The 22,597-nt window shown below is 39.4% G+C and overlaps 3 protein-coding genes across 3 annotated transcripts in view; all 3 read left to right on the forward strand.

Moving 5' to 3' along the window:
• LOC120741980 (Fc receptor-like protein 5) overlaps positions 1–22,597 on the forward strand; it is a 127,176-nt gene that overhangs the window by 15,089 nt on the left and 89,490 nt on the right. The gene's annotated exons all lie outside the window — the stretch shown is intronic.
• LOC120741984 lies at positions 1,136–9,620 on the forward strand. The gene is made up of 12 exons (XM_040045129.1): positions 1,136–1,545; positions 1,837–1,869; positions 2,521–2,790; positions 5,004–5,267; positions 7,152–7,262; positions 7,366–7,381; positions 7,471–7,562; positions 7,690–7,740; positions 7,825–7,881; positions 7,996–8,058; positions 8,345–8,377; positions 8,810–9,620. Exons 1-11 carry the CDS (start codon positions 1,509–1,511, stop codon positions 8,350–8,352), a joined length of 1,002 nt encoding a protein of 333 aa, XP_039901063.1. The 5' UTR covers positions 1,136–1,508; the 3' UTR covers positions 8,353–8,377; positions 8,810–9,620.
• Positions 16,199–22,597, forward strand: part of LOC120741979 (basement membrane-specific heparan sulfate proteoglycan core protein-like) — a 58,554-nt gene continuing 52,155 nt past the window's right edge. The window contains exons 1-6 of the mRNA XM_040045117.1: positions 16,199–16,369; positions 16,756–16,788; positions 17,259–17,498; positions 18,562–18,834; positions 18,952–19,212; positions 19,600–19,872. Of these exons, the coding sequence (XP_039901051.1) occupies positions 16,333–16,369; positions 16,756–16,788; positions 17,259–17,498; positions 18,562–18,834; positions 18,952–19,212; positions 19,600–19,872 (1,117 nt within the window). The 5' untranslated portion in view covers positions 16,199–16,332. The remainder of the gene's footprint in view (positions 16,370–16,755; positions 16,789–17,258; positions 17,499–18,561; positions 18,835–18,951; positions 19,213–19,599; positions 19,873–22,597) is intronic.

Below are 22,597 nucleotides of genomic sequence, written 5' to 3' on the forward strand. Positions count from 1 at the left end.
TTCATTTTACTATAAATAACACCTCGGTGTGTAAATTGCCTTAATTGCTAATTTACTGTTAATAGTTAATATTTATTATTATTATCAGAAAAAGAAAACCATAAGAATCTAAAATCTAAAACAAGATGCTAAAACAGGGCCAACTTTCTCTAAATGTAATCACACAGAGCTCAGATGAGTAGAGAGTGAACAGGCAGGTGTGTTTTCCACAGCAGGTGTGTGTTTGCACAACTGAAGGTTTGCAGGTTGAACACCGGAGAAGATCAGAGACAGAAGAAGACTGGATTAAGTGGATCAACTACAAGGGTGATTCTCTGCAGTCAGGTTAGTTTCCTCAGTGTGCTGTAACTGTGTGGCAGTGAGTGGTTGAACAGTCGGTCCTTTTATGTGCAGCTATTTGAGGATGAAGAACAAATGTGCCAACCTGAGCTGACTGGATCAGGTGAGGAAGATGACTAACACATCCCACTGAGAAGGTGGAGCTGTGGAGCTGTGACAGACTGTGGCAACATCAATGAAAATAAAGGCAGAAATCTAATAATTATTTTATTACAGTCCTGATATCAGACCTCTGTTTATTTGTTTATTATAAGATCAGATATTAACCCTCTAAAGCCTGAATCATAAATAAAATGAAAATTTTTTATAAGCTGGTGTGTTTTTTTAACCTTATGAGAAATAAATATTTTTCACATGAGGTGGAAAAAATCTTTTTTGGCTGCATCTGGCATTTTTGTACAATTTGTTGCTCAGTTTATCTTCAAATAAAAACATAAAGTTTTTTTTTAACACATTAAACTTTGAGTTTCCTTTAGAAATGTTCAAAAATCTTTTAGAAAACTGGTAAAAATATCTTTGAGAAATCGTTGAAGGCTCGTTGACTGATGTCAGCCATGTTGGATGTCTCAGCTGAGGGCTCTGCATGAGTTGCTGATCCCCGCTGGTTAATCTGTGCACTGCATGTGTGTCTGTAGACATCAGGTTCTTTAACGTGAGCAGAAAAAGCCAAGCAACAAACTTTGTTAAAGAAGATGAAAAGAAACTTGATGAATGTTGGTCGAATATTCTTCTGTCAGAGGAGACAAAGATAAATTTGTTCACATTCAGTCAGACACTTCAGTGAGTCTGTAGTTGTGATACTGAAGCGTGGAGGCAGGACACGACAACAAAGACAAAACTATGACCTGCAAAGTGTGTTGCTAAGCAACAGAGCACCTTTGTATATCACAGAGAAAGGTAGGAACACAAAACAGGAAAGAAACTTAAATGTTTGCAGTGGACAGGAAATGTGAACACGTCACACGACTGCTGTGGTCAAAGCTACAGGAGCTGTTTGAGGTTGGTGTAAAAGGAAGGAAGCACAGAGAGGTGATAGAAGGAGGAGCTGAATATAAACTCTGGTCTTATCTACATTAAGTGCAGCTTCTCTTTGTTCTGCATTTATTATCAATGCAAAGTCGAACACTTTGAGATTAGATGCAGATCAGCGTGCAGGGCTGGACGTGAGGATGGGGCACTCTTTGCTCTGTTTGCTGGGGTTATTCTGTGAGTACAATACACACCTTTACTGTTTGAATGGCAGCGATGAAGGAAAATGTTTCTCACTGGTGACAATTACAGTGTTTCACTGCTTTAACCTGTTTACCTGACAGCTTCAACACAGCAGACAAGATTTTTTTTTCATGTTTCCAGCCTGTTTGACAGCAAATGGAAACACATAAATTTGGTGATGAGCAATAACTGTACCATGTGAAGATTTAAAAAGCCTCAGTTTATATATTTATTGTGATTTTGTCAGTTGTTTAATGTCTGATGATGTTGCATTCATTATTTTAGTGCTCAGTACAGTCAGACATGGAAACACTGAAGGTGAGAAACTGTTTTTTCTTCCATTTATATCATACGTGTTGATCTTAACTAGTATTTAGCTTCTCCTGTATTGCTCTAAATGACGTCCTCTGTGTTATATTTTGTATCATAAACCAAACATTTCATTGAGATTATTGGTTAAAATGTTAATATAACCATGTTAAGTGTGTGAGCACTCAAGCACACACCCACGATACAAACTGTATATTTACTGAAGAGCTGTGGCTTCATACATGTGGATTTTCTTTTCATGTTTATCTGATCTGAAAATATCAACAGTGTGTGTAGTGCAGTTTATCTCACTGAGTTATGTTGTTGGATTGTATGCTGGATTATATAGCTTTTTTTTTAAATTACCTTATGAAGCTGTAAATATGCTAATTATCAAAAGCTCCACACAGATGACAAATTAAAGGAAAAACCAACATGAACATGGTAACCAAATGCTGCTCTGAGCTCAGCATAGAGTTTGTTTCCTTCATCCCTCATTTGGTGTTTTGATTAGAATCTGTCTAACACGTCACTCCAAAGTCTCTGTAGATGTTCAGTGTGTTGAATTGTGTGGCTGCAAAAGATGATTCACATTATTTAAGTTTGCTTCAAACATTCAGAGCAACAATTTTATTCTTTTGATCTTTTTCTAAATTACAGAACTTGGAGTGAAGATCACTCTGACAGCAGACAGATTAACCATACCAGCAGGGGGCAGTGTGACACTGACCTGTGATGTGAAGAACTCTGCTGACTTTCAATATGACTGGTTCAGAGAACCCCGTTTTAACTCTAACCAGAAGATCGTAGTAGCTGGTGAATCAAAGAGAGAACTGGTGACCTCTGACGCTGGCATCTACGCCTGCAGAGGACGTAAAGGGACAAATTTACTCACAGTAGAAAGTGATCCAGTCATCATTCAGGAAACTGGTGAGTTTAAAAATGTCATAAGAAATAAAACAACATGGATTCCCCAAAGTTTGGAGATCAGAGAGGGATAATATTATAACAAAAACTTATGTTACAAAGTGATTCATGGCCCCAACCTGCCAAGTTATTTATGATAATATAAACTGTTGTAAAGTTAATAAATAATAAACAATAATGGGGTTATAATATTTGATAATACTGTTTTTATTTTTTATGATAATATGTTAATCAGTCAGAAATTAAATGTGTGGCTCAGTCATTCATAAACGTGTTTTGTGATTTGGCCCCTGATGCTCCAGTTGTCACGGTTCAGCATTTTGAGTCTCGTGTGTTTTGGTATTTTATAATATGTTTTATGTTCTGAGTCCTTTGCTGTTTTGATTATTGCAGTTATTATTATTATTACCCCAGGCTCAGTTATGGCTGTTACCGTTTTAGTTCTTAGGTTTTGTTTTATGTGTTCATGTTGTGTTTACTTTGTGCCTTTCTGTCCCACGTTTCAGGTCTCTATGTTCTGTCTCAGTCTCTGTTAAGTTTACATGTCTAGAGTTCAGTCGGTGTGTTTCCTGTTTTACTTTGAAGGTCTGCGTCTCATGTCAGTGTTTCTAGTTTTGTTTCCCTTGTCTCGTCCTGCTTAATAGACCCTGTGCACGAGAAAATGCTAGCTTCCTGGTTTGAGACCGGATGTGGGGTTGTGCATTTCCGGTAGCTTTACTTTGCGGTCAATCGCTACTGCGAAGATATCCTCCAAAATCATGTCCAAAACACAAAAACTGAAAGATCGCGTTAAGTTACAAAGAGCAGAAGGTGGGAACACTCACCACTGTGTGTCACAAAAAATCTAATGATCAATTTTGACGTTTAAGAGTTTAGATCGATCAGTTGTTTACATCACTCAACACAAGCAGAACTGCATCACTGCAGCAGAAGACACATCGTCCACATTCAGAAGCACATCTCTGTATAGTGACTGGTCTTATGATTTAAACAGGCAAATGTTCAGCATTCAAACTACAGGTGAAAAATAGTCAAACCAGATGTTTCCCCCATTATGTCAGATCAGCTAGTCAAGCACACACCTACACAGCATGTTAACAAACCGTGAAAAAAAGCCACACAAAAAATGAATGATTGCTGGTAACGGTTTCTATACATTAGTATTTACGAAGAGTATGTTGTGACTTACCTTCAAAATCACAGTGGTCCTTCGCTATGACGCGGTTCACCTTTCACCTCGCTGTTTAGCAGATTTGTTAGTGCAAGTTTGCACGTTTTTTTTACATCACATTGTGTCCTGCGTCCTGATCGCTGCAGACGATCTCCTCTGTGCCGTCTCTCCTGTACAGTACACAATCGCTGCATCGATGGCTAGCAGTGTGACTCTGAAGTGCAGTCACACTGCTTTTTCCCCAACAAACACAACAATGTCGACGAAACGTTTACCACCGTCAAAAAAATAAAATTGGCTACTTGATTTCACCTATCGCTGGTTATTTTTAGAACATAACACCCGCGATAAACGAGGGACCGCTGTTTACAAATACTGAGAAATATAGAATTTGAATCCTTTCTCTCTTTTGCTCTGAGGCGCGGGGGAAAAATATCGACAGGTCTATGAACAGCATCTACATATATATTCTGCAAATGCCCAAGACATCTCAAGAAATGTAAATCTCACCTCGATTCATCAATTTGGTTGACTTGTTTTGGAAAAAGCGGCAGTAAACAAGGAGCGAATACCACACCGGAAACGAAGCGCCCTACAGAAGTTTCCCTAACGGGAGTAGCATATGCTAAAGTGCACAGAGTCTATTACTCCCAGCTGTGCTCTCCTTCTGTCTCATTCCCTTCATTATACTGCAGCTCTGTTACCATGTTGAGACAGAAATCAGAGAAAATTTGAAATGTCTTAAACTGAGAGGAAAGAAAAAAACAATATAAAGAAAATATTTGTGTAGATTTTGTTTTGTTGGAATTTGAGTCACTTGAAGAAATCTTTTAAAATTTAGGATATTTTACATTTACATTGTATCAGGTGTATATTTTCTTACCTGCTTTTTCATAACAGCATATAGACCCAGGGCCATATCCATTTACCCAGAGTCACTAACTGAAAATCTTCAGATCTGTTTAGGTATGATTGATTGTTTTTATGCATTTTTAATGAATCATCTGCATATTTATATAATTTTCTTCCTTTTTCATAACATCAGATAAACCCAGGGCCACACTGACAGCAGGAACAACAATCATACCAGTAGGGGGCAGTGTGACTCTGACCTGCTCTGTGCAGAGCTCTGATGGATGGAAATATGAGTGGTTCAGACGAACCCAAACAACCTATGAAGGTCAAATCAGAGATCAACAAAACAGAGATATCAGAGTATCTCAAGGAGGAATCTACAGCTGCAGAGGAACAAGAGGAAACCCAGTTTACTACACTGATAGAAGTGATGATGTCACCATTGAGAAAACCTGTGAGTTCAGTAATTTAGTTTGAAATATACATTCACTCATGATTATCAAACATACAATGTTAAGTTTTCTGTGTTGATTTCATGTTTCTATTTGTATCTCAACTGTTAATATGTGTAAACAGTTTCCAATAAAGTTATTGTAAAACAACAACCCAACTGGCCTCAGATATTCAGAGGTGAGACGATCACTCTGACATGTGAGGTGCAGGAAGGAGGTGAAACCACTGAGTGGGAGTATGAATGGAGAGGACCCAGGACACCCACACAGTGGACACACAATAATGATGTGACATTCAGAGTTTCTGAGTCCAGCAGTGGAGACTACATGTGTAAGAGTCGACGCAGAGATGACTCATATTCTTCAACAGAGTGGAGTGAAGCCTTCACATTGTCAGCATCAAGTAAGTCATGTTTGTTGTGTGATCTCCATTTGACAAATGTCATAATGGTCAGCACAGGATGAATTCAATGGTCTACAAAGCATGTTACATTGTTAGTCAGACAAAGAGCTGCAGCTGATAGTAGCCTCATTGTAGACAGTTTGTCACCACTTTGTGTCAGGAACTTTCAGCTGGTATAGAGACGCCAATGCTGACCTGCTGCTCCATCACCTGAGGACAAGAATGATATAAACAGGATAAATAAATAATATATTCAAACAAATAACAATTGATCTACAATTTCTATAAAAAGAATAAAAGTAATTCTGAACTATCATCTGATCAAATAAATAAACACACACAGACATACCACCAAAAAGAATGGTACTGTTTCTATGATTAACAGTCTCATAACTCTGAGTCACTGCCACTCACCTTTAGCAGGAGGCTGATTGAGATTGATCCCTTTAAACTCCCAGGTCCTAAAGACGGACCAGCTTATTAATCAATCTTCAAGTACTTTTTAAATACAGCAAAGAAAATATAAAACTTTCACAGCTTTGATCAAAACGATTGTACAATTTGTATCTCTTCAAGATCACCAAGATTTGTTGATGTTCACCATTTACATCTAGTTATTTAAACGGTTTTGATTCAGTCACATGCAGCACACAGGACTGACAGCGCACAATCTGCTTTGAGGTAGCAGCCAAGAAAGATGTAGTTTGTGTCTATGAACAGTGAACATCCGTATGTACACGATTCAGTCATTGACTTTTGTTCTTTTTCTAAACTGAACTGCAGATAAACCAAAGGCCAAACTGAGAGCTGATAACACAACTGTTCCAGTAGGGGGCAGTGTGACCCTAACCTGCTCTGTGAACCCATCATCATCATCTGGATGGAAATACTACTGGTACAGAGATAATACCACAGTGGGTGTTGTCCCCACATCAAATGGACAAATCAGTGTCTCACAGGAAGGACTCTACAGGTGCAGAGGAGGAAGAGGAAACCCAGCTTACTACACAGAGGCAAGCCAAGAAGTTCAGATTAACACAGCTGGTGAGTTTGGATTCAGCAATGTTGAATAGATTGATGATTGAGGATTACTATGAAGGTCAAACAGCATTATATCTCATGGTAACCTCTTTGGCATTGTAATAATGTTCTTATTGGAAATGGTTGAACATGAATAGTCATGTAAAATGTGGAGTCTAGAGAATCAGTGTCAGGAATGTGATCCAAGGAGGGGAGACTAGGTGGGATTATGAATGTGAAACAATCATTTTCAGCAAATCTCCAAATCAACATAAATTCACAATTAGTTCTGTAACAATTCTACAAGTAAGACTGCAAGTAGTGTAGAACAGGAGTCACAACATCAAACCACAGAGCAGAGTCATGCTGACAGTTTCTGACAGGAAACAGAAAATCTCAATGTAAACATCAGTTTTTGTTTCTTTATATTAAGATTTCAGATCCAAAATCTGACATTTTCTAGTTTCAGGTTTTGGATGTGAAAGAAGTTCATTTATCGTTCCGTTCATCGTCGGACTTGTTAGTGGAATTATTGTCGTGCTGCTGCTGATGTGTTGCTACAGAAAAATAAAGAGTGAGAGATTTTCTGTTTGACTTTAATTAAAGGAAAATTAATTTTTTTTAAATGCTCTGACACTTTTAAACAAACTGATGTAATAATGTTTGTGTTTTTACAGAACCCTGTTGTAACAGGTTGGTGCAGCAAATTAGTTTCATTTATATAATTTTAAATGAAGCTAACTTTGAATTATTCCTCATTAAATTTTCATTATTTGTTTCAGTCTCACTCAGTCTCAGAGCACCAATCAAAGCTCTGCTTCACAACAAACAGCCAACCAGAATGAAGCTCAGGTTTACTCCTCTCTTCTTCATGGTGAGACCAGAAATTATTACTTTTCTCTTTAATACAGTTTTCAACACTCAGTTTTCCAGCAAACAGTGACAAAAACAAAAATAAATAATATTTTTCTTCCTTCTTTCTTATTTTCAATGACTTGTAGGTGATCTTTCAGTCTATGACTCAATCAGAGGTTCTGGAAACACTGGAAGTGGTACAAACAGTACAAACTTTGATAATAGCAGAGCTGTAAGAAATGTAAATATTTGATCTGACTGATCAAACTTCATTATTTCAGCAGATGAATACAACAACGTCACATCTGGATTTCAGCTTGAAGGTCTTGATAAGAGGAGTGAGTACAAGAAACATGAAATGTAATAATTGGTCGAATGTTTTTGTAACTTGTGTAATTTTAGAGGAAGACAGTCTCCATGTTATTAAACACAATAATCCATCATCACAACAGGCAGACATGATGGCACAGAGGAGAGCTCTGACTACAATAATGTGAATCCTGAATCAGCCTCAGGTACAAATGTGAACTCTACACACACTGAATCATTAGTAATCAGATTACATGTGCAGTTAAATGTGTGACATCATTGCTAAAGTTTGTGGAGCTGATGAGCTGAATCACTTTTTATACGATTGGCTTTAGTTGTGTTCTGCTGCTGTTGTGATGTCTGAATAAAATAGATGAGATCAGTTCTGTGTGAGTAAAGCATGAACGTGTCAGAAAGCATCATCACATCTTTGGCAACATTTTTTCTTTGTTTTTCACTTTTGAAGTCGTATTTGTTCTGATTTTGTTTCAGGTCCATAAAAAGATTATTTCAACAAAACTCAAGACTCACAAACAATATCAGCAACGTCAGTGTAAACAATGACATGCTCTTGGTTTAATATCAACACTGGAAGACTGATTATAAGGTTCATCTTTGTATTAAAATCCTATTGTGTTTATTTCTGTTGTAATAAGTGGAGGGTGGATGGTGTGGGACATTGTTTCCATCAAGACACAATTTCATGATTTGGTTCTGTGAGTTTGTTTCAGTCTCTTTGTTTTATTTCTATAAGATGTTCACTCACTTCCTGCTGAATTTTACATGTTATCTTTAAAGCGTAAGAATAGATTATTTTAGTATCAGGGATTTAGTTGTATTAACGATAGTAAAGCATTATATTCGTTATTCATTTAAGTAGGCCATAGGTCAAGCTGCTAAACACTCACACATAGAGCAGACACACAGAATTGGGAGAATAAGTCAGAGGTGAGAAGCAGAGGCGACAGAAAGGAGAACACAGTGTGCGAAGAAATGGGCAGCAAGGACACAAGAAAGGGAGAGAGCAGATAGAGAGACATTAGCAGGCGCCTAGTTTTGAGAAGACAAAGGTTGTTGACCTCTGTGTGCTGTTGGGACTGCCCCAGCAGATTTTGATGATTGATGCTGAACTGTGAAAATCCCCGTGTACATGTAATAAAATTAGTTGATTATTTGTTCTGAGAAAAAACAGGGATGAAATATTACACTGTCTTATGATGCATTATACTGCTGATTTATAAGAAAACAAAAACTTATTGTCAATGTTCAGATTTTACAATGTTATTCATGTCATCACTGAGGCCATGACAGAGAACATTTTGTGTGTGATCAAATAGTTTTCTGTAGGTGATGTTTGTGTCTTTTTATGCTGTTTACAGTTTGATGTGTGTAAAATATTTGTGGTGCTTTTAAAAATAATCAAATAATATCACGACAAAACGTCTTTGTTCTTCTGAGTGACCCGTGATGCTTATATGTGGATAAAAATGTCTTTTCTAACTGTTTGCTATATCCTATTTATTAATCAGCTGAAAATGACTCATGATTTCTGCCTGAGCCCCCAGAAAAGAGGAAAAGCAGCCTGTGGTTGAAGAGAAAAAGTAAATGACTTGTTTTAGCAAAGAGGCAACAAGAAATGCAGACAATAACAGCACAGTGGTGTTCTCTTGACAGCTACATGCTGATATTGTCAGATATAAATATAAAGTATTTCCTTAGTTGAAGGGATACAAAAGTGTCAGGTGTGCCCCTGTAGCACTGCACTTGTTCTCTGTGTGGACTGCACATTTTATATGATCTACCTGTACTAGGAAAAATACCACACTGTGAGAAGTGATGGAAACTCTCCTTTAGAAAAATATCAGACAAAAATACAGTGCCGAACGGTACAGACAGAAAACAGCAGATATCATTGTTCAAAGGTCCTTTAAAAGACCCTTTACCAGGTATCATAATCTTGGCTGTAAAAGTGTCAGAAATCATACTGTAAGTGACAGCTTTTGCCCTTTTTTTCCCCAGAAAATCCTCAGCTTTCAATATCTGGCAGTCGTTATACTTTATTGTATTCGTATGACAGTGGAACAACAGTGGAGAAAAACAGACTGTTTTTTCAGATTTATAGTGAAGTGGAAACAGATTTAACATAAATGAAATGTAATACAACATCAACTTTAAATATGAACTATACTAGTACAAAAAAGGATTTGAGCCTAGCCCACTCAGTTTTTTGTATATCCTTCTTTTTATATTGCAAATCTCTCTCTATTGTGGAGAGCCAAGTGCTCCACGTGTCATCATTTCTTACCTGTGATTGGACCGTGCATTCTAATGATGCACCGTAAAGTTTCGTAATGTTTTGCTTCTCATCTTTCAGTAACCGTTTCTCTCTAGCCCAACTGGTCGAGAGATCCAGTAGTGCGAGTCACCCTGGTAAAACCAGCCGGAGTTGACTTTTCTGTGTTAAGACAGCGATAGCGTGTGATCTAGGGTAACCAGCCGTCCTCTTTTCCCCGGACATGTCCACTTTTCACGTTCTGTCCGAGGGGATTTTCGAGACTGATGAAAATGTCCGGGTTTTTCTATAGGCCTACGGGTGTGACATCACACATATGGGTCATATGTGTGATGTCACACGCCGAGCTGCTGCTTTGTGAGTGGTTGTTCTGCCTCACAGTTGGAACAGATGATCTTTAAAAGATGCCAAAGCGCAAGTGCAGCTTTTCAGACGAACTGCAAAAGAAATTTCCCTCGTACCATCGCGGTACTGGTAATTTTTCTTATACAGATAAGGCCTTCTTTCTGTACCATTTTCTTTTAATTCCAGAGGTTTTTAAGTTATTTTTTGTTTTGCACTTCTTGCCTAAAAGCCTATATCACAGTTTTTATTTCACCATTCATTAATCGCACAGAGAAGGCATCGTTTAAATATGTTAAAATTTTCTTTAAACAAACAGTATTAAGAAAATTCTTCATGACTGGGCGAAGTGTTATCATTTTTGGAACTCAAACTATGCTTACACTATTGTGATTGTACCGTAATACACCAAATATCCCTGTAAATCTCAGCTTCTCTTCTTTTCTAAACCGCATTCTCCGCTGGTGGGCCCATGGTAAATAAGGGTAAGTGTCAGTGTGGACATACCGATATAGTTCCTCTCCCATATTTCTCATGTCAGACTCTGAACACAGCTTCCAAGTACAATCACTGGACTGTGTTTACAGCTGGTGGCCAATAGAGGGAGACATAATCCATTTATAATTTATTGTATCTGTCATAGTCTCCCAGTCCTCCTGGTCAACCAACACGTTCTTTTTCCTTACGAGTGTAATGAACTCGATACTTTACTTTCTGTTTCTTTCCTGTACGCACTGCTGCAGTTTCATCTAAGAAGCAACCTGGCTGTCTTAAAGGTGATGAAAATTCATTCAGAATTAGCAACACTGATGATGGTAATTATTAAAAAGTATTGGTACTGGTATCAGTATCAGCGATATAGGCCTGGTATTTACTTGGTATCAGATTGATACCAAATCTTGCAGTATTGCACACGACTAATAAGTAGTGATATTAAATTCATTAAGCTGATATTATTTCAGCACCATGGACAGCACACAAGGTTTTCACTGCATGAGCTGTGCTCTCTAACACGTGACTGTTTGTAGTGGTGGACAAATTTAGCTGCATGCACACATAGCTCTCTCTGTGATAGGTTAATAGTTTTAATTAACAAATATATGTATATTGATTATTGGCTGAAAGTGATTACAATTTTTAATATTGTGACACAGTGGGTCCGCACTCTGGAAGGGAGGGGAACATCCGAAGAGGCATACGCCTGCTGAATGGCCTCCACAACCCTGTGGGACAATCGAGACTTAGACAAGGGTCTGACCAGAATTCCATAGTGGAAGCTCACAAACGGCTGGTCTGACTTCCTGAACGGCCGGATAAGCAAGAAGTTCTGTGCCAAAGCTCAGAGATGGCACAGGGCAACCTGGCTCCCAGCTGCCTCCTTGTGCAGGTCCCCTGTGAGGAATATTCATAACTCAACTGACTTGGACAGGTGAGATTCAGATGGGGTCGTCAGCAGCAACCCAGGGATAGGCCGGAGGATAACCCCTGTGTCACCTTCATCATTGCCTTTGGACCGACAGAGTGTGCAGCTCACAAAGAATCATGTTAACTGTGGTCTGGTGGGGGTCCAGCTGGTGGGCCGCACACCAGGAGGCAAACAGCCCCCGAAGGAAGCAGTAGGCAGTCCTGGTGGATGGCACACAAAACTCCTGCAGCATTCTCACTTTTAGATCAGGCCAGGCATGGAGCCTCTCCGTCTCAGGGTACAGGCTGTCACCCTGAGCCCTACTGGGAAAAGATGGAACAGTGACCCCCTCACCTGGAACAGGAGGTCCCTTAGAACAGGGAGCTCCGGGGGTGTCCTGGTCATGAGTGGCATGATAGCTGAAAACTAGCATGTGTGGCCAAAGAGGGGTCACCAGGATCAACTCCTCGGTCTGGACCTGGTGAAGGAATAACTGGAGGAGGGATATGGAGAGAAGGCACAGAGAAGAGCCTGTGGTGAGGAGTGCACCAAGTTGTCTGCAGGGAGAAGAACAGATGGCAATGTGTCGATTCTCTGGGGGAAAAAAACTTCTGCCCCTCTGAAGCGACTCCAGATCTGGTGGACCACCTCTGGATGGAGTCTCCACTCCTCTTGGATCGGGCTCCCCCTCAACATATTGTAATGTCCACTGTCACGTTCAATGGTCCTGGCACATAAACTGCTTTCAGTGAGTAGAACAGGGTGAGCCCACTGCCACAGTCTGGTAGCTATCGTGCAGAGGAGGGGAGACCCTCGGCCCCCTTACCTGTTGATGTAGGCTACTGTGACCGTGCTTTCTGTCTTGATGATAACATGGTACCCTAACAGTCACGACAGAAACTGCTTGAGTGCCAGGATGACAGCTTGCAGCTCCAGCATATTTATGTCAGAGACGCCCAATGACTGATATAAGAGCTGTAGACTGTAGAGCCCTCAGCCTCAGGAGCTGACCCACGAGTGAAGCCCAAATGGGTCTAGGCACACCCCGAAGGTCTGCTGTCAATTCAGGGTGAGGGACATGGAGGCTCTGTTGGACTCCACAGTCATGCCCAGAAATTATGTGATGTGGGAAGGCTGCATGTGACATGAGCAGAGCTACATGGCTGCAAAACTGTCCTTTAGTGCAGCAGAAGGATACGGCCTGATGCAGTGGGAGAAACTCTCACTCACTGGGTTAACAGCCAGTCAGCCACAGAGAGGACCCACTAGCCACGTGAACGCACTGACAGAGGTGTTCTGACTTTCATGCATGTTTCTCACACAGCATGCTGGTGCTCTTGGCTTCTTGGTCTTATGGGGTGCAGATACTCTCTCAGCACAATTTACCACACTGCTGGGTGTTATCTACACTAGTGTATTCAGCTTTGCTGTAATGTTTTGGTTCTGGGTCTCATCATGATGCACTTTGCTGGTGTTTTTGATTATTGATTTTGATGTTATGAAGATTAAGGGCACAACTTCACAAATCTGAATACAAACACACACACAAAGAAGAAAAAAGGAGGGTGATGATGTTTCAGATTAATATTAATTGACAGATGCCTCAGCGTGTAGACAAGAGTACATATGACATGTGAACCTAGTGGTTCAGGTCACCCTTTAATTCTTTTCTGACCCCCCTTTGTTTCTCTGAGCAGACTGTGATGACTTCATGTGTGTAAAAGACTGTTGTAGGTTTATTTTTATCTGCTGAAAATCTGATACCACAAAATTTCTGTCTGGGCCTCCAAGAAAAGAGGAAATGCAGCCTGTGGTTTCAGCCTGAAGTCTAACGTTCATCTTTCAACACAGCACAGTGGAAATGTGCAGGTATGACAATGTGTGAAAACAGGTTAAAAGCAGCTTTATTGTGGTGATGACACATGCTGGACTAAAGAATAAATAAAGCATGTGGGCATCAAGAGAAACAGTGAAAAGCTTGTTTCTCACGCTCATGTCTTTAAGAGTCTCTGCATGGACGTGCTGTAAATGTTCATTTATCTCTGAAATAAATAAAACCATCCATCACTCTCTCTGTCCACAACATCATATACAGACATGTTTTTCTTCTTACTGCAACTTCCAAACAGGCCAGTTCCTCACAGTATAACACAAAACTCCAAAGTATAATCACTGCTTTGTAACCAGCAGAGGAGCCAGTAAATCATCTATACCTACTGATACTAATGTGTCTGTTTGGCTGCTGTTACAGAAATGGTTCCTACACCTGTGATGATGACGTCAGTGTTTGACTCCAAACTGTCTGCTGGACTCTGCAGCATCACAGAGACTTCCTGTCTTCAAGCCTCATAACATATTGATATGTACTGAAACTTTTGCACTTATGTTAACATATAAACTGCAAATAACATAAAAACATGAAGTAACATCTTAATGTATTTTACCTTTCCCACAGAAAAGTGGAGGGAAAGAGAAACACACCTGCTGTTAAATAATCTAAAACACTTCAATATCAACATGTTTGTGAGTGTGTGTAGATGATACTGAACCAAACCGTAATCATAACCTTTGTAAGAAAGTGTTTGACAGAATGAAGGATAGATGCTGTGTTTGCAGGCTTTAACTATTACTAATATTATAGACTGTATATTGAGAATGAGAAGTGAGAAACTGAGGTACACCTTATTCTCATATGGAGGGGATTAGCCAATCACAAAGTTACCACAACTTAAAGCTTTCACTGCTGTGTTGTCCTTTTGGACTCTAATGTGGGAGGAGCCTATAGTAGCTTTCATAGTGTGACAGATGAGGTCCAACTAGACAGGTTATGGAGAGACAGACAACCATTCATGTTCACATTCACACCTGCAGGCAATCACCTGAATCACCAGTTAACATAATAATATATGACTTTGGAGAGAACCCAGACAGGTGGAGGGAGAACATGCAAACTTCACACAAACAGCCCAGCTGGTGGATTCTAACAGGAAACTTTCTTGCTGTGAGGCAACAGTATGAACTACTGTATCTATGTGCCACCTTTCTATTTCTGGTTTAATGTCTGTGTAGGTTCTCAGTCATCCAGCTCATGGTGGTCTAAGAGGTTTGGAAGGAAAGTGACTAAACTTCTTTACATTTCTGGAAGACGTGTCACCTCTCATCTAAGAGGCTCTTTGACTTCTAAAAATAAAACAGTAAAGAGTCTCAGGTATTTTAACCTCAGTGAGGGTTTTACTTTAAGTGGGTCAAAGACCCACAATTAATCACGACATCACATGAGCCAAGCTGTGAAAAAAGGTGTGGGTCATTATAGACCTATAAGTTTTTGGACTTAAAAAACACATTCATGAATCAAACCTAATCGGTGCTCTGTGTTTGGCTTATTTAGTGATTCAAAAATACAAAAGAGTGGCAGCACAAATAAAAGTTTACAGTTTGACTGTTGTTTTAGGTTCAGTGCTGCCGTCTTGGATTGCTAACTCACAGTCTGTGTGTCTGCTCAGACTTTCCAAGCGATAAATGTGAGTTTAGTTCCACAAAAAAACTTTTCGACTGGTAACTCAGAATTTCCAACTTCTGTCTTATTCAAAAATTATCACCAGAGATTTGGGGTAAGAACACTGTGAGACCTTTCCTCCCCCCATCATGTGACCTACTGAGGTCACCTGAGGAAAGCACCATGGAGGGGTTGTGGCACAAGGAAGGGATCTCAAAACTACATTGTAGGTGACTGACAGCTGATGCCATAAGGCTCCACCTCTGGTCATTCACAGTGGACATAGATGTACTTTTTCACTCCTCTTTCAAACCGTCAGTATTTTCTGTTCAAAATATCAACACTGGCACCTTTAAATGAGTCATATTTGATATGATATTGGAAGCAGATGAAACCAAATAAATATTTGGAGATCATTGTCTGTCGATAATCCTGGAGAGTGAGTGAGTGTGGTGGCCAGAAACTGAGAACAACACATTTTGGGAAGACAGCATTCATGTATCGCACAATAAAAGTCTGTGGATGTTCAGAAACATTTGCTGATAAGATGACTCGAGATAAAATATTTCAGCTTTATGATGACCACACAGGACACTGCACAAATCACATAAAATAATAAAAATAAATAATAATAAAACATGACTATGAGCTGGTAAATATGTCACCTGACCTGAAACAACAGAAGGTAAGAAGCAAACACAAGAAGCAAGCCTGCATGTTTGCAGTGGACAGGAAATGTGAACACGTCACACAACTGCTGTGGTCAAAGCTACAGGAGCTGTTTGAGGTTTGTATAAAAGGAAAGGAAGCACAGAGAGGCCACAGTCAGAAGAAACACTCTGCTCTTATCTGTATTAAATGCAGCTTCTCTTTTTATTATTGATGTAAAGTCAAAGTGTTTGAGATCAGCTGAGGATCAGAGTGCAGCAGGGCTGGATGTGAGGATGGGGCACTCTTTGCTCTGCATGACGGGGTTATTGTGTAAGTACATTTGTGACATTGTTTGAATGGCACTGATTAATGAAAGTGTTTCTCATGTGTGAGAATTAGAGTGTATCACTGGTTTGAAGTGTTTATGTGAGAGTTTGAACAAAGCATGTTTGTGATGTTTATGAAAGTTACAGACAAATGTTGGCTGGTTCCTTGGTTCAGTTTAGTCTGGAGTATCGTGTTGGATACATCGCTGCTTGTTGCACTTGACTCATTGTTGTGTACAAGTTCATATATTAATAGTGTTTTATGCACAGAAATATATGAATGAGCAGTAACTGCGTCATGTGAAAATTAATCTTTAAAAAACACTTTTGTTCATTTTGAGTTTGATTTTCTGTCAGTTTGATCCTGATGATGTTTAATCTTTACTTTAGTGCTCGGTTCTCTCTTCTACGTTAATGCTGAAGGTGAGAAATGGTTCATTTTCCTTTCTTCATATTTATCAAATATGAATAATTTTGCTCTGATATCTTCATGCACTGTTTTAAATCGCACCCTGTCTCTCTGTTTGTGCATCGTTTTATTTAAGATTTAAATCAGTTTATTAATGGTTAAATCCTGCAGTTTCAATTTGTCTGATTACAAATTTGTATTTCTATCAGATTTTTTCTTGTTTTAATGTTTTTTTTAAATACACAGGAAGTAACAAGGTCATACTGACAGTTCAGATCTGTGCAGTCACCCTGTGGTTTTACTCAGAATATTAATTAACTGCTTTAATTTGTTTCATAAAAACACATCTTATTGTTTTCAAGTCCAAATGTCACCAGGATGCAGTAAATCTTTTGACTCTTAACAGCAGCAATAAAAATCAGTTCAGCTTCAAAATGACTTGATGCTTCCATCAATCTCTAACTTGATATGTTTATGTGAACAGTTCCCAATAAGCCCACCGTGATCCTCGAACCATCCTGGCCTCAGATATACAGCAGTGAGACAGTCACTGTCAGATGTGAAGGAAGTCAGTCGCTGTTTGTATGGAGAGAAGCCACATTAATCAGACCTCGAACATCTGAATACAGAATCAGCAGAGCTACTGAGTCTGACAGTGGAGGATACAGCTGCTGCACCATGACTCTTTCAGTCTGCAGTGACATCATCACACTGACTGTATCATGTAAGTTGGACACATTTCATTGAGTCATATTGTTCTTTGTTTTAGTTTAGTAACAAAATCAGAGAAAATCGTAACAAACATTAAACACAGATGTGATGATCTCAGTTTCTTCAGTACCTGCACATGTGTAGTTTCCACCACTGCAGCTCAGAATTATACACAATTATTTTGTTTTTATAATTTATTTGAAGTTGTGGAACAAACATGATCAATAAATACAGAATGAGCAGAGCTGCTGTCTGACGATGGAAAATACAGATGCTGAAAAAAGAAAAGGCTGATCATCAACAGAGAAGAGTTCTGTTATCACATCACAGCCCTGGTTGGGGTCGGGGATAGCATACAGTATGAAAAACATCTGTGTGAATTATGACTGATAAATGCTGCTGACTGTGCACTGGTTATGTATCTTTATGCATATATATTTATGTGATCATGATCCTTAAAACAAACATTTAAATAAAAAACAGATTAACAAAAAATCTGATAATAAGAGCGACCACAATCAACTGGCCTCAGATCAGCTAACAGTGTATAGTTCACCTGTCTCTGCATTTAGGAGTACAGTTTGGTGACAGAGCATAAAAACAGTCTCACCTGATTCTTGATTCACTCTGATAAAGTTTCCATCATGTTATATACATCCAGCGTTAGCTCCTGGCTCTCTAGCTGGCTAACAGTTAGCTGAGATACCTGTGCTGTCCTCATGTGTGCTGCTGCCAGTTGTTGATTCTCATCAAATTTGTTTTAAAGACACTTTTTTGTTCTTGTGCCTGTTTGTAACAAGTGTGATGATCACACTGAGATCAGGGACCGACCTACCTGAGAAACCTAAGATCTATTATTGAACTCCATCCATCTTCTTAACCCATCATCCAGGGTCGTGACCTATTAAGCACTTACTGAATTAAAAAAATACATAAATTGTAAATTAATAAAAATAAATTGGATTTTTTAAAAATTACTATTGAGTTTTTATGTTAAAATCTTTATTTGTTATATAACAAAGTTTTTCCTGAAGCAACTGACAGTCTGATGTTTGTCTTTCCTGTAACATCAACAGCAAGTAAACCCAGAGCCACACTGACAGCACAAGCATCAGTCATACCAGCAGGGGGCAGTGTGACACTGAGCTGCTCTGTGGAGGGCTCTGCTGGCTGGAAGTTTGACTGGTTCAGACGTGATTCACAGTTTTCTGGAGGTCAGAAAATAGGAGCTGGAACATCAGAGCACACGATCAGTATTTCAGAAGGAGGCATCTATTACTGCAGAGGAGGGAGAGGAGATCCAGTTTTCTCCACAGAGGACAGTGCTGCAGTTACAATTCAGAAACAAGGTGAGGGTGAAATTTTGTTGTGAAATAAAACAAAACATCATGATTAAACTCAAGTAACAATTGATTTATGATTTTTTTTTTCAATTTAATATTTGTGTTTATTTGTTTGTTGAACAGTTTTGGCTGCTGTGAAACTGCAGCACAGCTGGTCTCAGATATTCACTGGTGAGACAATCACTCTCAGATGTGAGATTCAGGGAGGTGAAGGAAAGGTGTGGAAATATGAATGGACAGCACCCAACACAAACAGCCCTCCAACATCCAGTGAATACAGGATCAGCAGAGTTTCAGTGTCCCACAGTGGAGACTACAGATGTCGGGGTAGCAGTGACTATCTCTTAACAGGATGGAGTGATGCCTTCACACTGACAGTTTCATGTGAGTTGGACCATGATTCATGCTGACATTTCATGTTTTCATGTTTACATCTGTCTTAACAGGAAAACTCCAACAATGATCCAGCTGTCTGCAGGCAGCTCAGGACAACAGTTTTTCTCACTGTGCAAACAGAAAGGAGAGACACCATGGAGGCTCTTAAATATCAGCAATGTAAAGAGGAATGTACAGAGATGAGAGTTTGATAAGAGAATGATAAATCAGTGAAATCTTTAGTTTGTTAAACAGTCTAATGTGTCACATGCAGGGAAACTAATTAATCTTTGTGTTTGTAGATAAATTACTCTGTGAATCTTTAAAGTGTGATTAGTGCTGTAAGAAATGTATTCTTGATGATGATTTAATTTTGTGGTTTTGTTTCTTCAACAGCAAGTAAACCCAGAGCCACACTGACAACACAAAGTTCAGTCATACCAGCAGGGGGCAGTGTGACACTGAGCTGCTCTGTGGAGGGCTCTGCTGGCTGGAAGTTTGACTGGTTCAGACGTGATTCAGTCTCTTCTAAAGCTCAGCTCATGAGAGGAAATGAAGCAAACAGAGTTATTAGTGTCTCACAAGGAGGTCTGTACCACTGCAGAGGAGGGAGAGGAGATCCAGTTTACTACACAGAGGACAGCAGTGACGTCACAGTTGTGGAGACTTGTGAGTTTTAAACTTTCTGTTATTTAAGTTTTTCATGTGTTTCATACAAATGTAGAAATAAACATTGTGGCATCAACTGCAGAAAAGACTAGAAAAACTGCATATTTATAGCTCATTAGCTGCTGTTAGTCTTTAAATTGTGTTTTATTAAATATTTTTGGCCTCTCTTTCTAAATGCTTCTTTATCCTAAACTGACTTTAAGTGGACATGAAAACAGGACATAAATTAGACTCAAAATCCCACGTGGGCACGAGACGTGATCTGTGCGTGTCAGGTGATTCATCCACACGCATTTAAGGTTTCGTGAGCTTTATATTATCATCAGATCTGCTGTTATTGTGCAATAAATATCTTTATGTTTTCGACCCTGAGCTGATGTATTTTATACTCAGGGCTGCCCGTGGCTGCATGAAAACAACAGAAGATGATCGCTCATTGAAACGGACTGAAGACATAATTATATACAAATAGTTTTCATGATTATTCTTCTTATTTTACAATTATTGGACCACAGCTACATTTTATTTACTTATTCTGAACTCAAACAGACCTGCAGAGTGATGCTTTATTTAAAGTAGGCCTGCACAGGCCTGTGCTGTTTTTCTCCTCTTTAAAGTTTTTGTTAAAAAGTTCTTAAAAGGTAAAAAAGCTCTTCTTCTTATTAAGACATCTTGTATTGTATTAAGTATATTTATTATCATCTCTGAATTATGGACGATGAATTTTAAAGAAAGAAATCTGAAAAAACAAAAATTTGTGCCTCAATGATCAGCAGTTACTCAGGTTTGTGTCGACACATTTGTACAATAGTTTGTGTGAACTGGAGACCTGAAAAGTTGCACACAAATCACTGCACACATCTGTAAATCTTACGTTCTGCTTGTGAATCATATTATACACAGTTGTACCACTTTCAAGGTAAATTTGTTGCCATAAAAACAAGGATATACTGTCCACCTTCACTCCCTGTCTCTGTAGCAGTAAGTGGTTCTTCAAAGGGAAAATGCAGCTGTTAGCTGTAATGTTAGGATTTGTAGATCACTTTATAAATGTGGAGTGTGTGGAGAACAGGGTGTGTGAGTCAGATACACCAGTGGGCCACCACACACGTGTACCACACGGTAAATAAATGTAAACACTGACTTTCAAATCCAACTTCAGTTAAAGTCAAAGTGTCACCAGGATGCAGTAAATCTTTCTCCTCTGAACAACAGCAAAAAGAAAACCAGGCTTCAAAACGACTTCATGTTTCTATTTGTTTCTAACTGGATATTTTTCTGTGAACAGTTCCCAGTAAGCCCACTGTGACCCTGCAGCCATCCGGGACTCAGATATACAGCGGTGAGACAGTCACTGTCAGATGTGAGATTCAGGGAGGTGAAGGAGCTCAGTGGACGTATGAATGGAGAGCAGCCGAGTTAAACACACCTCCAACATCCAATGAATACAGAATCATCAGAGCTACTGAGTCTGACAGTGGAGGATACAGCTGCCGGGGCAGGAGGGACTATTTCTTCTCAGAGTGGAGTGATATCATCACACTGACTGTATCATGTAAGATCTTTATCCAGATTATTTCAAATTACTTATTGTGTTAATCTAACCTATAATTGGGAAAATCAGTCGTCTGCCTATTAAATAAAATCACAAATCAGATGTTAATTTATTTATTTTTTATTCTAGTAAACTTTCAAACATGATAACAGACAGTTTGTGTTTATATTACAAAACTGATCATTTGACCATTTGTGGACAGGCTGCAGTCTTCAGTGTCCATGAACAGCATCAACATGCTGGTTCAGACGTTTCTTCTCAGGGTCGAAATTATTTATTTTCTTCTTGTATAAAATATTTTTAATGTTAGTTTTAATTCAAAATTAATGGTTAAAAACATGTAACACATATAAACATTATAGAAAAAGCAAGTGAACGTTTCAGTTCAACAAGCGCTCCAGTCAGACATTAAACTTCAGTAACACTGTGCAGTTATGAATGTCACGGCTGCCGAGGCGAGCCGTGTGGATTTAGAAGGAGGACCCAAGATGCAGGCAGTGGATAAGATGCCGGTGAGTTTATTTATACAGGAGTGCGAAGGCAAACAGGCAAGAGGGAAGACAAAACTAAAGACCTGAACTGGGAAAGCTAAATGACAAACCTGAGATGATACAAAAAGGGATGAGAGGCAGAGAGACGAGCAGGACACCGAGTGAGACGAGCAGGACACCGAGTGAGACGAGCAGGACACCGAGTGAGACGAGCAGGGACACCGAGTGAGACGAGCAGGACACCGAGAGAGACGAGCAGGACACCGAGTGAGACGAGCAGGACACCGAGTGAGACGAGCAGGACACCGAGTGAGACGAGCAGGACACCGAGTGAGACGAGCAGGACACCGAGTGAGACGAGCAGGACACCGAGTGAGACAGACGAACCAGCAACAGGCAGGAAAACACACAGGGCTTATATACACAGGGTAGTAACGGGGGAATCGGCAACAGGAGGGAGACACAGCTGGGAGAGATCAGGGCTAACGAGACAGGGGGAACAAAGCTGCACATACTAACATCAGACAGGAACAAGAACCTTCAAAGTAAAACAGGAAACAAAACACACTTTACTAAGACACAGACTAGACAGAGACAGACTTGACACTGACCAAAGGCTACTAAATGATAATCATAATCACAACAGTATCAGATCATAAATCATAATATGAAAAACACC

This window comes from Simochromis diagramma, unplaced genomic scaffold (assembly GCF_900408965.1).
Source record: "Simochromis diagramma unplaced genomic scaffold, fSimDia1.1 OVJJ01000590.1, whole genome shotgun sequence".
Classification (NCBI taxonomy): Eukaryota; Metazoa; Chordata; class Actinopteri; order Cichliformes; family Cichlidae; genus Simochromis; species Simochromis diagramma.

What these genes read in the sequence shown, in the direction of transcription:
- LOC120741984 (XM_040045129.1), top strand. Translation starts at nt 1,509, where the DNA reads ATGGGGCACTCTTTGCTCTGTTTGCTGGGGTTATTCT. An exon ending in CTGTTTGCTGGGGTTATTCT is followed by an intron (nt 1,546 to 1,836) that starts GTGAGTACAATA and finishes TCATTATTTTAG; the next exon opens with TGCTCAGTACAGTCAGACAT. An exon ending in TGTCACCATTGAGAAAACCT is followed by an intron (nt 5,268 to 7,151) that starts GTGAGTTCAGTA and finishes GACATTTTCTAG; the next exon opens with TTTCAGGTTTTGGATGTGAA.